Here is a 13,935-nt window from a genome sequence, read left to right as displayed (position 1 = left end):
AAAATTAAAATCTCAACTTAATTTGTATGGTGGAGAGATGAGATGAGAAGAGAAATCCCGTGAAGTTGAACCAAACATCTTCATTCTACTCACAGTCACAGGCGGGCGGACATCAATTCAATGCTCACTCCTCTTCTAGCCTCTTCCAATACTCCAGAACCTTCCTATCACCCCACTCTCCACCCTTCCATCTCATCATCCCCACACGCGTCGCCCCACCATCCTAGATGATGATCCTACCACCAAAAATACAAACCACTCCCACTCTCTCTATATAACCACCACCTCTTCCCCATTCCTAACTCCGAGAAAAAACAATTAGGCCTTTCATTCTCTCTTTCCACCCAAGAGGAGAAGAATCCCAATCTGTTTTCTATCCCAAAAACATATATCCTATATACAAACAAACATAATTTCCTCATATTCGCCCTTATCTTGCTGGGTTTTTTTCAAATATGGCCCCTCAACATGTTTCCGCCGGAATTAAGGCAGTTGACTCCGCCAAACCGGCCGCCCTGCCAAACAGGGCTTATGTCACTTTCTTGGCGGGCAACGGGGATTATGTTAAAGGCGTTGTCGCCCTAGCTAAGGGGTTGAGGAAGGTGAAATCCGCTTACCCTCTTCTGGTGGCTGTGCTGCCTGATGTCCCCGCCGACCACCGCCGCCTATTGCTAGACCAGGGCTGCATCGTCAGGGAGATTGACCCCATTTACCCGCCGGAGAACCAAACGCAGTTTGCCATGGCGTATTACGTCATCAACTACTCCAAACTCCGTATCTGGGAGGTACGTACGTGGATCATAAAGGAGCTCTGTGTTTTCCACGTGTCCACGCGTGATATTTCTTGATTCCCACACATATCAAATTAATCAAATTTTTTATCCCCGAGGGAAAGGACCCTAGTTGCATGGATGCCCTAGTCGTGCTTGACAAATGATCTTCTTATGCATGGCCATGGGGATAAATATGGAACTATTGATTAATTGAATTAAAATAGCTATTCAGTGCAAGATTCTCTTCTCTCTTTTTTTTTTATTTATGGAATAACGAATATATGTGCCATTTACTCCAATTATTGGTTGGTTTTTGTGTAACGCGCTGTTTCATCTTGGGTGTGCAGTTTGTGGAATACAAGAAGATGGTGTACTTGGATGGTGATATCCAAGTGTATGATAACATAGATCATCTGTTTGAATTGGAGGACGGGTATTTCTATGCGGTGATGGATTGTTTCTGTGAGAAGACATGGAGCCACACCCCCCAATACAAACTTGGCTATTGCCAGCAGTGTCCGGAAAAGGTGAGATGGCCATCAGAGATGGGCCATCCACCTGCTCTTTACTTCAATGCTGGCATGTTTGTGTTTGAGCCCAATATATCTGTTTATGAGAAGCTCTTGTACACTCTCAAAATCACCCCTCCCACTCCTTTTGCTGAGCAGGTACGTATATATATATATATGTAATTATAATAATATGTTTACCTGATTCTTGTTATGAAAATGTTGCAATTTTTTTGAAGGGTCGTCAATTTTATTTTGCTGGGTTGAATTTATATGGCAGGATTTTTTGAACATGTTCTTTAAGGACATCTACAAACCGATTCCAAATGTGTACAATCTAGTTCTTGCCATGTTATGGCGGCATCCGGAGAATGTTGAGCTTGACCAAGTCAAAGTTGTTCACTATTGTGCGGCGGTGAGTGTTCAATTGCAAGTGTATGGTTTTCTTCTTGGGATTTGTATTGGTACTTAATGTCTGACTTCAATTGTTTGTATACATATGTAGGGCTCGAAGCCGTGGAGGTACGCCGGAACGGAAGACAACATGCAAAGAGAAGACATAAAAATGCTGGTCAAGAAGTGGTGGGACGTCTACAATGACGAAAGTTTGGACTCCAAGAAACCAGTGGTGCACAATGATGGAGCTATGGAATCGGGGACGTTGCAGCCTTTGATTGCAGCAGCTATGACTGAAGCCAATGCCCCAGCTGTGAAATATGTTGCGGCCCCTTCTGCTGCTTAACACCCCAGCTGTGTGTGGTATGTTGCGTCCCCTTCGGCTGCATAACACCCAGGAGGTGGCTGTACCAGAGCTCGTGTATATGTTAGAGAAAAAGAAAAAAAAAACGGGAAAAAAGGGCAATCTTTTGGCTTTCCCAATTCTTCGGAGGAGAAACATGGCTATAAAGGGTCATTGGAGGGCTAAAAGTTGTTGTAGTTTTGGTCTTTTGATTATTTTGGATCGTTTGTTTATCCAATCATGTAATTGGAAATCAACCGGTTGCTGCTAATTCTAAGACTAGGTATTGAGTTTCTGTGTTGCCTTTGAGTGGTGTTGGTTGCACTTTAAAAGTTTAATGGAATCCATAATTCTCTTCTTCCATAGCAATAAACTCTGGATGCTTGCTTATCACTTTTATCTTCAACAGAACCCTAAATTTGGAAATTTTTCATTGCAGAAACTAGGGGCAATATGGAGGCAGGAGACCTTTGGAACTGTTAAATGATTTGAACATTTCTGTACCGTCTGCCGGGTTGATGTTTAAACAAAAATATAGAGCAATATGATGTTGGGCATAGCGGGCAATGACACACGGAGGACCACAACTCGTCTAGGTGCATGTTCCAAGGCTTTCTTTTAGGTATACTATTTAACTAATCACTCTCAGTCATAGTGAACATCAGAAGCTTCTAACCATCAAGGAAAAGAACAATCAGATTCTCTAACCTGAAACTGTTCCATGCTATCATCACTATGCATTTACTAACTTCTGAACAAGTTAATTGGTTCATTTTAACAATCATTGACTTTTTAAGTTCAAAACCAATTGTAAATCGTTTGTCTCCTACTAGCCATCTCAACAGAGCAAGGGCGAGCCAGCAATTCTTATAATTAAGCATCATGGACTATGTAAAAGTTTAAGAATGCCCTCAAAGTGAAAGCATTGTAACCTGAATGTAAGCTCATTGCCAAGTATGGTCCTAAGCTCACAAAATAAGGAGAGGCCATGAAGTTTGACAAAAATCTACAATTTATTGAGAACTGCAAGGGAAAGATGACAATGTTTCTTAACAGGAGTCAAAATATGATAATGTTTCGTAAAAGGAGTCAAAATATGACGGTTTCTTAAAAGGAGTCATGGAAGACACATAAAGCTTCAGCAAGACGCAACAAATAAAAGAAGGCCTATGATGCATTTTCCCCTTGGACTGAGGGCTTCAAGCCTGCAAAACGCATTAAAAGGATTTTACTAACATAGACAGCTTAACTAAGCACCTGAAAGATTAAGCCTTTTCAAGTCCTACCTTGTTAGCAATGTTGTTTGAAAGCCAGTCCAGCCCCTCGTACAACCCTTCACCAGAAGTTGCACATGTGCTCTGGATGTACCTGCAATTTGGATGCAATATTTTGGGGTGGTCAAATGAAGATGCCTAACCTAGTAAGAAAAGGTAAAAATAAGGACATGAAAAGCATTATACCAATGGCGCTGGCGGAGGGAGTGAAGACCCAGCTTGTCAGTTATTTCAGCAGCATTCATTGCGTTGGGAAGATCTTGCTTGTTGGCAAACACCAGGAGAACAGCATCCCTCAATTCATCCTAACCAAGGGAATAGGCCAAGGTCAAAAAGTGGTAATGACAGGAGACTGTCAACTCCTACGTCATACAAGCCTTAGATTGGTAGAAATGAAATCATAACATCCACTATTCCAGGTTTGTTACAGAAATTTCACTTTTTCATCTTATTCTAGTCCCCTTCAATCCACCCCCCAACCCAACTGCACAAAAGAAAGAAAAGGGAAAACAAGGAATGTAACATTCGGGCCTCTCTTACCTCATTCAACATCCTGTGCAGTTCATCCCTTGCTTCAACAACACGGTCTCGGTCATTACTGTCAACAACAAAGATTAGGCCCTGAGTGTTCTGGAAATAATGCCTCCAGAGTGGACGGATCTGCATGGTAGTAAATACATCAAATTTGGACCAATAGTTCAAACTTGAAACTTGAAGGCACACAGGTTAACAATCAGCACATGAATGCCAATGCCAATGTACCGCAATGAATCTCTTGTTGAAATTGTTCAATAATATCATTCCTATTGTGAGCTTTTTAACAAACTTGTGAGGTAGCAAGGACGGCAAAGTTATGATTAAGAAGAGCAAGAACAGAAGAGGAATTCAAGCTTGTGCTACGTGCACCTAAACATTTTAACATACACGCACACACCAAAAGGCTACATTTGGCCTTTTGCTCTTCTTCATAAGTTGAGTAATTATAGTTATGACTAACTAAAACAAAGAACCAATACAGATAGACCGTCTGAAAAGCAGGACAACAAGGTTATTATGATTCATCAACAATGCTGATTGGCAAATTGATACTGAATTTGTTTCCCGGGATTTTTGTGGAGGCAGTTGATCACATGGCACTTCAATGTATTAGGAGGAAGAAAGAACTGGAAATGCATACCTTGTCCTGGCCCCCAACATCCCAAACAGTGAAGCTAATGTTTTTATATTCCACAGTCTCCACATTGAATCCTGAATAAACAATATGCCGGCCTTTAGATGAAACAGTTCTCAAACCAACTTAAAAGTTTGAGATATGATGAAGTTAAGTATCTGGTAGGATTCATTCCAACAATAACTATCAAACTTATAGTCGCTGCTACAGCAATGCCAACAACTGAAAGACAATTACACTAGTAAAACAACATCTACTAATAGACAAATATTAAGATTATAAAACTCAAGTAGACTAATAATTCAATTATTCATGCTGTAACAAGGAAAACTGAGATCTGGCCATTTTCTTCATAGAATAACTGAAGCTATCATAAATCAAAAATGAAAATGATGCTCCGACATTGTGACCAGATTGAATTTGATAAGACGAGAATCACTCATTTACAGGCTCCCTTTGGAAACAGTTAACCTCAAAGTGGGTGGACTTAATCAACCAAACAGGATAATCTATACCAACTCATGTGATTTTATGGCTGTTCTGTATGCTATCATGAACATATGCACTCAACTCAATCTAGTGACAGTAAGGAACGAAGCAGAACATATAATCGCATAATACTGCAGGAAACAAAAAGAATATGCACAGGCGTAGACTCACGAGAGTTAAGGATTTATAGCAAGACAAAATACAAGAAAATTCCAAGAATTCCTGGATGAGAGGAACTAGAACTCAGAAAGAGCATCGAAGACGATCATGTCAGCAGTAAGTTGTGATAGTAATACTGATAAACTGATAAATAAGGAAAACGAACACATTATTAGCCAAAAACTCACCAATAGTAGGAATTGTGGTGACAATTTCTCCAAGTTTGAGCTTGTAGAGAATGGTAGTTTTACCAGCAGCATCAAGACCAACCATTAATATGCGCATCTCTTTCTTGGCAAACAGCCGGCTGAAAAGCTTGGTGAAAGACAACCCCATCTCTGCAACTGCCATGCAGTATAAGGTAAGAGTACAAAATTAGCTCCAAATCACCTCATACAAACAAGTGATAATGATAATGATAAAGCTTTATTTTACCACAAAAGTAGTGTTTTCTGTCTGATAATATAAAAATACAGCCGGATTAGTATCAGAACATGGCGACTGTCTCATGTGAAGGCATTGTTTGGTTGCTAATATACATGCCAATAAAAAGATAATACTTAAGATCACCACAATTCGAATCTGCTAAAGAGCCCGCTAAATCCTGTACTCATAAAAAGATGAATCATGCCAACAAGAAATGGAGAGGACATGCAAACGATCTAGGCTGACAACGCATCAAGGACTGTCACACTACAATCTACACCTCATAAAATACTTGTATTTTCCAAATATTCAAGCAGGGACTATCAAACCCGACGTATCCGGAAAACATACTCATCCAGTTGAGTGAGGAAACACGAGATCTAAGATGAAGGTGATCAGATCGAGCATCAGACAGAAAAATTACAAACAATTAAAGTAAAAGGAGAAGTAGAAATTAGAATTCCATTTCAAAAAATCAGAAAAAAAAGAAAGTGCATAAACAATAACGATTTCAGAAGACGGAGGGCGAGGATCTATAAATTAATCGACTCATAATCTCGTCAAATATAACCATGAATGAACACATATCAAGAAAATGAGAATGAGTTGAATGAAGTGATGAACAGCACCTAGGGTTTTTGAAAATCTGTTACAAGGAGTAAAAATGGTAGAAAAATCAGAGAGGGTAAGGTGGATAAATACATACATTGAAGAGGAGCGGTGTGGATTGAGCGGAGTAGAGATCTCTCCAACCAGCAAAGAACGAGTCGTCTATTGGCGTATTATCTGAGCAAAGACGATATTTATAGTGCGGGTATTCATTTCGAGTCTTATTAGCGATACATATAATAATAATTCTTTTGTTCCTTTTTCTACAGCCAACCCACCTCCAATTTCTTTTTCTTTTTCCTCCGAAGAAATTTATAATACAACAATGTAAATAATTCATAAATCCAAAATGATCTATCAACCTATATATATATATATATATAATACTAAAAACAAACAATTTATATTTAGTTTTGGAACATAGATTTTGTTTATGTCATGTATATTTTGATTTCATGTTTCTTTTTAGTACATCGTGTTTGGGTTGGAGGAGAAATTAATGCAAATGGGCCGAGGACTTGAGCTTCTCGGAAGGTTATTTGCGTGGCGTGTTTCTTGTCAACCTGTATAGTATTGCTGCTTACGAGATGCAACTTACCTCAAGATGGTGAAAGAAAAACAAAAGTGGTTGATTAAGAACCTACGCATCCAAAGCCCAAAAAATGTGGTATAACAAGACACCCTGCATATTCAACAAATACGACTCTGAATGCTAAAATACAACTACTTACATCCATAAATTATGAAAAAACTCTTCCCACCTCCACACCAGCATATTTTATTAAATATTCATTTGAAAATTGTGCAACAATGCATATGCTACAGGATAGACTAGCTCTACTTCTTCTTCATCTGTTCTATTGCAAGACAGGGTTATAGCATAAGCTTGAGTAATATCTCCAGAGCAACTACCACTAAAGTTTAAAATTCCCAACTGAGGCAGCGGACTCAAAGTTCATCTAGAAACTCAAGCCGAGGATCCAGCAGAGAACATATCAGCCCTTCCTCCTGTCATTCTCTCAGCTTTTTCTCCACGCTCACCTGAATTAGTGTACCCCCAACGTCATATAAAGACAAAATAAGAGACAAACAAATAAAAGCAACAAAGTCTATACAGTATTGAAGATTCCTATTCTCCTCATTTACCTGTGCGAACTCTTATTATATCTGACACAGGAGTCACTGCACCAAATAACAGAACCAAAGAGCAATCAAGTCAAGCAACATTTATTTCTCTGTAGCACTCAATGATGGAAAAAGGAAATAGAATGGATGGAATAATGAGTTCCTGAGGATCAGAGTCCTCAAGACAACTCTAAGTTTGTAGCGGACAGCAATTGCTATTAAAAAATTAGCACATCATTGAAACCATATACTATAAAGTTCAATTCTATCATCTTACGGAAAATCTTGCCATCACCGATTTCTCCAGTTCTTGCCTCCTCTATTATCTTTTGAATGACCTCTTCAACCTAAGCCAAGAAAAGTTGAAATTAGCAATTTTCGATGAAGTTCAGGTGGAGAAAAAGTGGATGCTTAAATGTATTTCACAATGCTATACCTGATCTTTGCTCACAACAACCTCCATCTTAACTTTCACAACAAATTTGTCTTCAGAAAATTCAGAGCCTGAGGACGGCTGAATATTAGATGCATGAATTCAGGATAAGGCTTAGTTAAATACAATAAATGAATCCCATTTTAGTAACGGTTTTGAGAATGGAGTTAACATATCCAAAAACCTCTCTGTTGTCCCCCCACCCCAGGCAAGCATAACATGGTTTTGGGGTACAGTAGGTACTATCTCCTCCCTGGGGCTACAGTAACATGAGAAATGCATTTATATGATTAAGCCTTACAATATGAACTCTGAAAAATTATGCTTCAACATACCAGCATGTCTTTCTGTCGAGCCACCTTGAGCACCAAAGCCCCGTACATCAGAAACTGTAACCCCACGAATTCCCATTTTCAGCAAGGCCTTCATTATCATCCAGTAAAATTCTTGAGAAGCAAATCAATTTTCTCATAATACAAAACAAGCAATGAAGAACACATCTAGCTTAAAGAAATTCTGCTTTGGCATAAACTGATATGGATGGGTGTTCTAGGTTCAAGGGTAACAGTAGTTTCTTATGCTTTAAAATGGAATGATTTTCATTAGCATACTGTTTGAAAGTAAAAAGCCCACTATAATGACATTAGATCTTTCAGGAAATGATGATTAGAAAACAATCTCTCCCTAAGGCTAATGTCCGAAGTAAGAGATCTATTTGCCACCAATATAATGCACTAATTGGAACATTAGTAAGCATTATGATATCATGATGAATGTATGTCAGCATATTCAATATGCCAGTGGCGTTAATATTTCTATGAAAAGCTACACGTATTGAGATAGTGCTCGTGATATTTCTCCACAAGATTTGGTCTATGACCACCCTTCAAAATTCTTTCTAAGGTATATAAAGCATACATGTATACTAAACAAGAACAAGCCCTTGGCCAAAAATTCTCTAAATTGAGGTGACTTAAAACAGAGAAATCAATTAAAAGGCAGTAAAATTGAATAATCTCTTGAAGTCCACTCCAAGAAACATTTGTAACATGATAATAAGGGTTCAATCACCACTAAATGTTTTGAGGAACCATCTGATTTAATTCGTTCTCAATAGCCATGAAATGATCATCTTAGGGTGATCCTTTTGTCGACGGATGCTCCTATTACACTTGTAGATTATGGATCTACTACCAGAAATTCAATGCGTGATTTCAGCATTCAATGTGTATTCCTGAATAATCTCATTTTTCAATTATTCAACCATTTCATTTTACCAAGTTCAATGTTAGCCAGATTAGTCAACATTTATATGTTTCGATGCAACAAGAAGATGTTATTTGTAACAAGTAGTTTTGTTGGTTGGTTAATTGGTCACATTTTATTCATGAAATGGCTTGGATTGGTATTAGTCTGGATACGGCAAAATCAATCTATTAGATCGAATAAGTACCAGGCCTGAGAAAACCCCTGTATGGCTTCTTCGATTTCTCGATAAAGAGAAATATGACCAACAGTGGTTCGAATGTATATAAAAAGAATTTCTTTTTTTATACTTGTTACTATTAGATAGTGTCCATAAATCTCACAATAAGTGCCTAAAGATTAATCCTAACAAATATGAGAACTACATATGTTATCTATGCAAACTACACTACAAACGAGAAATTTCTTTGGCTTATGAACCAAAAATCCGACTTAAGATTAGAGCTATCTATGGAAAAACGAAAGTAGATGGATGCATGAGCAATGGGGATATCTGTGCAGCAAAACAGAGTTGAAGAAGCTTTACTATCAGATCACTAGGGTTTGAATAAATAATCTGCATGGATGGGCCAACTTGAAATGAAAAACGAAAACAAGGAAGCCTTAAATTTCACGAAACCAAAAGAAATGAAAAAGGAACCACTACAAAATTCAGCACATGATCCAGGCTGTACTCCAGCAATTGAAACAATTCAGTAGTCCTTACCGAAGAAACCTGCGGGATCCTCCAGGGTCTAAATTCTCATAGGTCCAGCAGCACCATGTGAAAAAATCACAACATCAAGAAGCATCAGCATTAGGGAATATAGAAACCTCGACTGACAGGCAGAAACACGAGGGAAGGTGAATATATTCAAGAAAATTTTCAGAAAGAAATATAGGACGAGAATTAGACCTTAGAATGGCTTCAACTTTGTAGAACTTGGCGTCAGGTATGTAATCTAAAACATAAAAACCATTCGACAAACAGTTGTGAGTTTAAATTGAGTAAAAAAGAAGGTAACAAGAATATGGGTGTGGTTGGCGGACCTGGAGAGTTGTGGGCTCTAACAACGGGAAGAGAAGAAGCATTTGCAGAGCGTTGGAGGGTGAGAGTGAGTTGAGAAGGGCGGAATAGAGTGAGGGCAGGGGTGAGTGATAAGGAAGGAAATTTAGGGAAATGTTGAAGAGGAGAGTGAAGGGAGTGGGCGTTGAGGGCGGTGGATATGGGAATTGAGGTAGAGGCCATGTTGAAGGAGCGGAGGAGTCGAGGAGGTGCGATTTCAGTCTAAAGTCTGCAAGTGCGGTGTGATGCGCGGAGGCGAGGACGACCTGCACGCCTTTCTCAATCTCACCATTGCGAATATAATATAATATAATAGCATTTTATTTTTAGCCAGTGTGTGTGTGTGTGTGTATTCTCAATTTCCCATTCCACCCCTCCAAATCCAATCTCCCTCCCTCCAAAATTAACTCTCAAATGTAATTTTAAATTCCAGATAAAGAAAATACAAATTTTGTATCTCTAAAATTATTATCATTTAAATAGTAGTTACATGTAATTATACAAAAATAAATAGGGAGTACTGCGTCTCTCTTTTTACTTTATATCTAATTTTCAGATTAAAAATATGTAAGCTATATATTTTTATTTATTATTAAATTAAACGAAAATCTTACTTTAAGGTGCCACAACAATATTTATATCAATTTGGAAAATCGTGTCATTTGTTTTATGTATATTTGTAAATAATAATAAAATTAAAAATAAAAAGTTTATTAGTTTCTTCTTATTAAAATAAGATTAAATTACGATGAGCTCCCATAAAATTTTGATATATTTACAAATACTCCTTATTTGTCGAAAAATTACTAATATTTTTCTCATTTCAATAGTTGTCCAACAATTACTCTGATTTGTTAGTCTTTGTTATATTTTTTATACATTGTTTATGGTGCATTCACCAAAATGTACTTATGAATTTTTAAAATTTTTTTTATGGATTAATTGAACATTTTCTTTAAAAGTTTTTATTTAAAAATACATAATAAGTTAATAATTTACCCTATCTAATAATTATATAATTTTATAAAATATTAAGGCGTCTTAATAATTTATCAAATTACAAGAGGTTATTTGCAATTATACATACCCACAGTGAGCTCGTTATAATTTACCTTCAAATCTAAATATATCAATTTATCTTCTCTCATTGATCGATATTCAATCCCTATTATTTATGTTTTTTGTTGTTGTAATGAACGATATTCATTAAATATAAAGTTATAAAATATTTTGTTTTAATAAAAATTAAACCGTAGGGGTCTGATTACAAAATACATATATTTTAAGAACATAATCATACTGTGAAAAATCTTAGGAGAGCTACTTATAATTTAAATAAACCTTGAGGGAAGTTTATATAATTTATAAATAATCTACCAGAAAATAAAGAATTTGGAAAAAATCCCCTATACATTATTATTTACTACAGACGGGCATTGTAATTTCACTTTATTTTTAAAATTATGCACTTGAAAAATTAAGATATTTTAATTTATTTTTCAAATATTTATATGTTTTTTGCAAATGTAATTTGGCAAAGTTGTGTATCCAACTTCACTTATTTTGTTGCACTGCTTTTATTTATTTACCATTTCAAGAGTTTGAAGGGGGAAACCGCAAAGTGACTGATCCTGCTCTCCAAAACAATGGCTGCCACCCAGGGACTGGAAGAAGATGAAGGCTTTGTTTACAGGATTAGCACCGCCCAGGAGTGGGAGGAGTTGCAGAGAACCCGCGCCACCTTTGGTGGAGATCTTGACAAATCAACTGGTTGCTTCCACCTCAGCAAGCTCCATCAGGTTCTTCTTCCTGTTACCCTATCCCTCAGCTTTCTCGCACATATCCCCCCCTTTCTTTTTTCCCAGTCATTATAATAGGAATTTTAAATGATTAATGCAATACTTTTTTGGAGGTTGATTTTTGTATCACAGTTCCCTGTAACGATACCTTTTTGTGCTTTTGATTCTGTAAGCGATTCATTCTGGACGTTGTGACCAATTTCCCTAGCTGGGAACGTTTAGCTGATAAATTTTCTGTTACAAAAGATTCTCAAATAAGTTTTGATTTAGTGAAACCATAAGTCTAATTATGCTTTATGATGCACGTAATTCAAACTCTTATGGACATTCTTTGGAAGGAAATTACAGTTTTAACTCCATGACAAACTGCTGTGTGCGAGTTGTTTCGATCTACTTATTTAGCAATATCTTCGGCTGATAACATTCATCTCATGGAAGGACTTTTGCTTATGACTGAGTTTTACAAATTATCATGTTTACATGCCTTTTGGGTGCCTTAGGATTTTCAACTAACATTCTTTGATAGAAAGCATGTGGAATTGGGGATTTTTTCTCAAAGACAAGTAAGCAACAACTCCAGAAATAATCTTTATACTGATTGCTTTAAATGCCAATATGCTATGTTACGATTTGTTGTGCTGAAATAACTGAATGAAATAAAATACAATCATCATGTTGTTTTAACAGCCAAAGTTTCCTTCTTTTCATTTCCTTTTCCAATTTTTACTGTTGCACTAGGATTTGCTGCTCGTAGATATATATACTTTTGCTAGTGATATAGTATCAGTTTTCGGGATGGATTTTTAGTCAAGCCTGGATCTTGGTTCTCTCTTTCTTTCTTGCCCCCTGCCCCCCTCTCTCTGTTTTTCTCTCTCATTTGTTTGTTTGTGGACATTTCTATAGTTCCATGGAGTCCCAGTTTACTTCAAATCTTGAAATTAATTTTGCAATTTGTTGCGTTCTTTGACCTGCAGGTCCAATCAACTTTGCAAAATTTTTTCTTGAATGTTAAGGAAGACCTATACCTACTCCAGATTGATGCTAAAAAGGTACTTTTACCGAATAACCTATTGGCTCATATAGCTCTACATGTGTTTAGTCATCTGAACTGGATACCTTTTATTGACAACATAAACTAGATGGATGGTTTTTTGTTATCTGTTAGATTGTATTGCCTGTAGCAAAGCTGTTCTATTTATATTTATATCACAGTACAGTATGTTTTATGATCTAACAAGTATTACCTATTGCAGCTTGGAAATGGTCTGATTTATGAAGCTGTGGACGAATCCAATGTATTTCCCCATTTCTATGGTCCATCTCGAAGTTTTAGTCCTCTTCCTCTAGATGCTGTCGTGAAGGCTGAGAAGCTGACCATCTCGGACGGCAAATTTAAGTGCAGCTTGCTGGATTGAATTATGTTTTTTTAGTTGTAATAAGAGCTTCGGTTTTTACTTAAAGTTGTAGTTATTCTGTATTGTGTTGCTTTATTCATATTCAGTTGTATGATAAATAAAAATGATTTCAGAACGCAAGATTTCTAGGGGAAGTATTGTTTTAAGCATTGCCTTTACATGTCTTAAAGAAACACATCTGGTCTAAAGGAAAGGTATGCACATATGATTAAAACATGAGAGCCTCAGATATGGCTCAATTCTACAGAAACAGCCTACTATGGAAGACTCAGCTCTGCATAAGGTTGAAAAGGTTCTTGACAAGAGGAGGAGATTGCTCAGTTCAATGAGAATCTGGGTGAAGGTCTGAATTCAAGCTCCTTTGACTGAATCCAGAGTGTAACCACTAACTGGTTAGTAAGGAAGTTGGAAAAAAAAGGAGAGGAGAATTACATGCTTCAAACTCTACATTCTTCTGGCATGTTAGATACTTACTTTTCAGGCTTTATCTACTGAATCATCGAACAAAGTGATCCTCAGACTAAATCAGTAAGTGGGTCTGGACGGTTTGGTGTATCTGTCAGCTGAATTATGGGGAAGAAGTCATATATTTGGATGGGATTGCGACAAAATGCATTGTTCCACCATCAAGAGGGATGATTCATTCACCACATAATGACATCCATTTTAGTGGCCACTGACCACATTGCCAAAACCTACCAAA

At 37.1% G+C, this 13,935-nt stretch overlaps 4 protein-coding genes across 5 annotated transcripts; 2 read left to right on the top strand and 2 right to left on the bottom strand.

The window, feature by feature from the left end:
• Positions 215–3,156, top strand: LOC105163012 (galactinol synthase 1). Of its 2 annotated transcripts, XR_847885.2 has the most exons (5): positions 215–785; positions 1,121–1,441; positions 1,563–1,697; positions 1,788–2,304; positions 2,461–3,156. XR_847885.2 is itself a non-coding variant. In XM_011081210.2 (4 exons), the coding sequence occupies exons 1-4, from the start codon at positions 456–458 to the stop codon at positions 2,022–2,024; spliced, it is 1,023 nt and encodes a 340-aa protein (XP_011079512.1). In that variant the 5' UTR covers positions 215–455; the 3' UTR covers positions 2,025–2,414. The 2 variants fall into 2 exon arrangements, 1 of the variants encoding a protein (XP_011079512.1); XM_011081210.2 differs by lacking the exon at positions 2,461–3,156 and having other exon boundaries at positions 1,788–2,414.
• LOC105163014 (ADP-ribosylation factor) lies at positions 3,016–6,391 on the bottom strand. The gene is made up of 7 exons (XM_011081211.2): positions 6,247–6,391; positions 5,303–5,458; positions 4,473–4,543; positions 3,836–3,955; positions 3,482–3,600; positions 3,308–3,389; positions 3,016–3,226 (listed from the first exon to the last, which is right to left on the bottom strand). The coding sequence occupies exons 2-7, from the start codon at positions 5,448–5,450 to the stop codon at positions 3,221–3,223; spliced, it is 546 nt and encodes a 181-aa protein (XP_011079513.1). The 5' UTR covers positions 5,451–5,458; positions 6,247–6,391; the 3' UTR covers positions 3,016–3,220.
• LOC105163011 (nitrogen regulatory protein P-II homolog) lies at positions 6,837–10,326 on the bottom strand. Its single transcript, XM_011081209.2, has 8 exons — positions 10,003–10,326; positions 9,869–9,914; positions 9,680–9,707; positions 8,043–8,130; positions 7,711–7,778; positions 7,552–7,621; positions 7,296–7,331; positions 6,837–7,190 (listed from the first exon to the last, which is right to left on the bottom strand). The coding sequence occupies exons 1-8, from the start codon at positions 10,199–10,201 to the stop codon at positions 7,117–7,119; spliced, it is 609 nt and encodes a 202-aa protein (XP_011079511.1). The 5' UTR covers positions 10,202–10,326; the 3' UTR covers positions 6,837–7,116.
• On the top strand, positions 11,555–13,381 carry LOC105163010. The gene is made up of 3 exons (XM_011081208.2): positions 11,555–11,817; positions 12,792–12,866; positions 13,071–13,381. The coding sequence occupies exons 1-3, from the start codon at positions 11,665–11,667 to the stop codon at positions 13,230–13,232; spliced, it is 390 nt and encodes a 129-aa protein (XP_011079510.1). The 5' UTR covers positions 11,555–11,664; the 3' UTR covers positions 13,233–13,381.

Source organism: Sesamum indicum, linkage group LG6 (genome assembly GCF_000512975.1).
Source record: "Sesamum indicum cultivar Zhongzhi No. 13 linkage group LG6, S_indicum_v1.0, whole genome shotgun sequence".
In the NCBI taxonomy this organism is placed as follows: Eukaryota; Viridiplantae; Streptophyta; class Magnoliopsida; order Lamiales; family Pedaliaceae; genus Sesamum; species Sesamum indicum.
The sequence above is the reverse complement of the archived record's forward strand: the minus strand, read 5'-3'. Positions and strand labels throughout refer to the sequence as shown.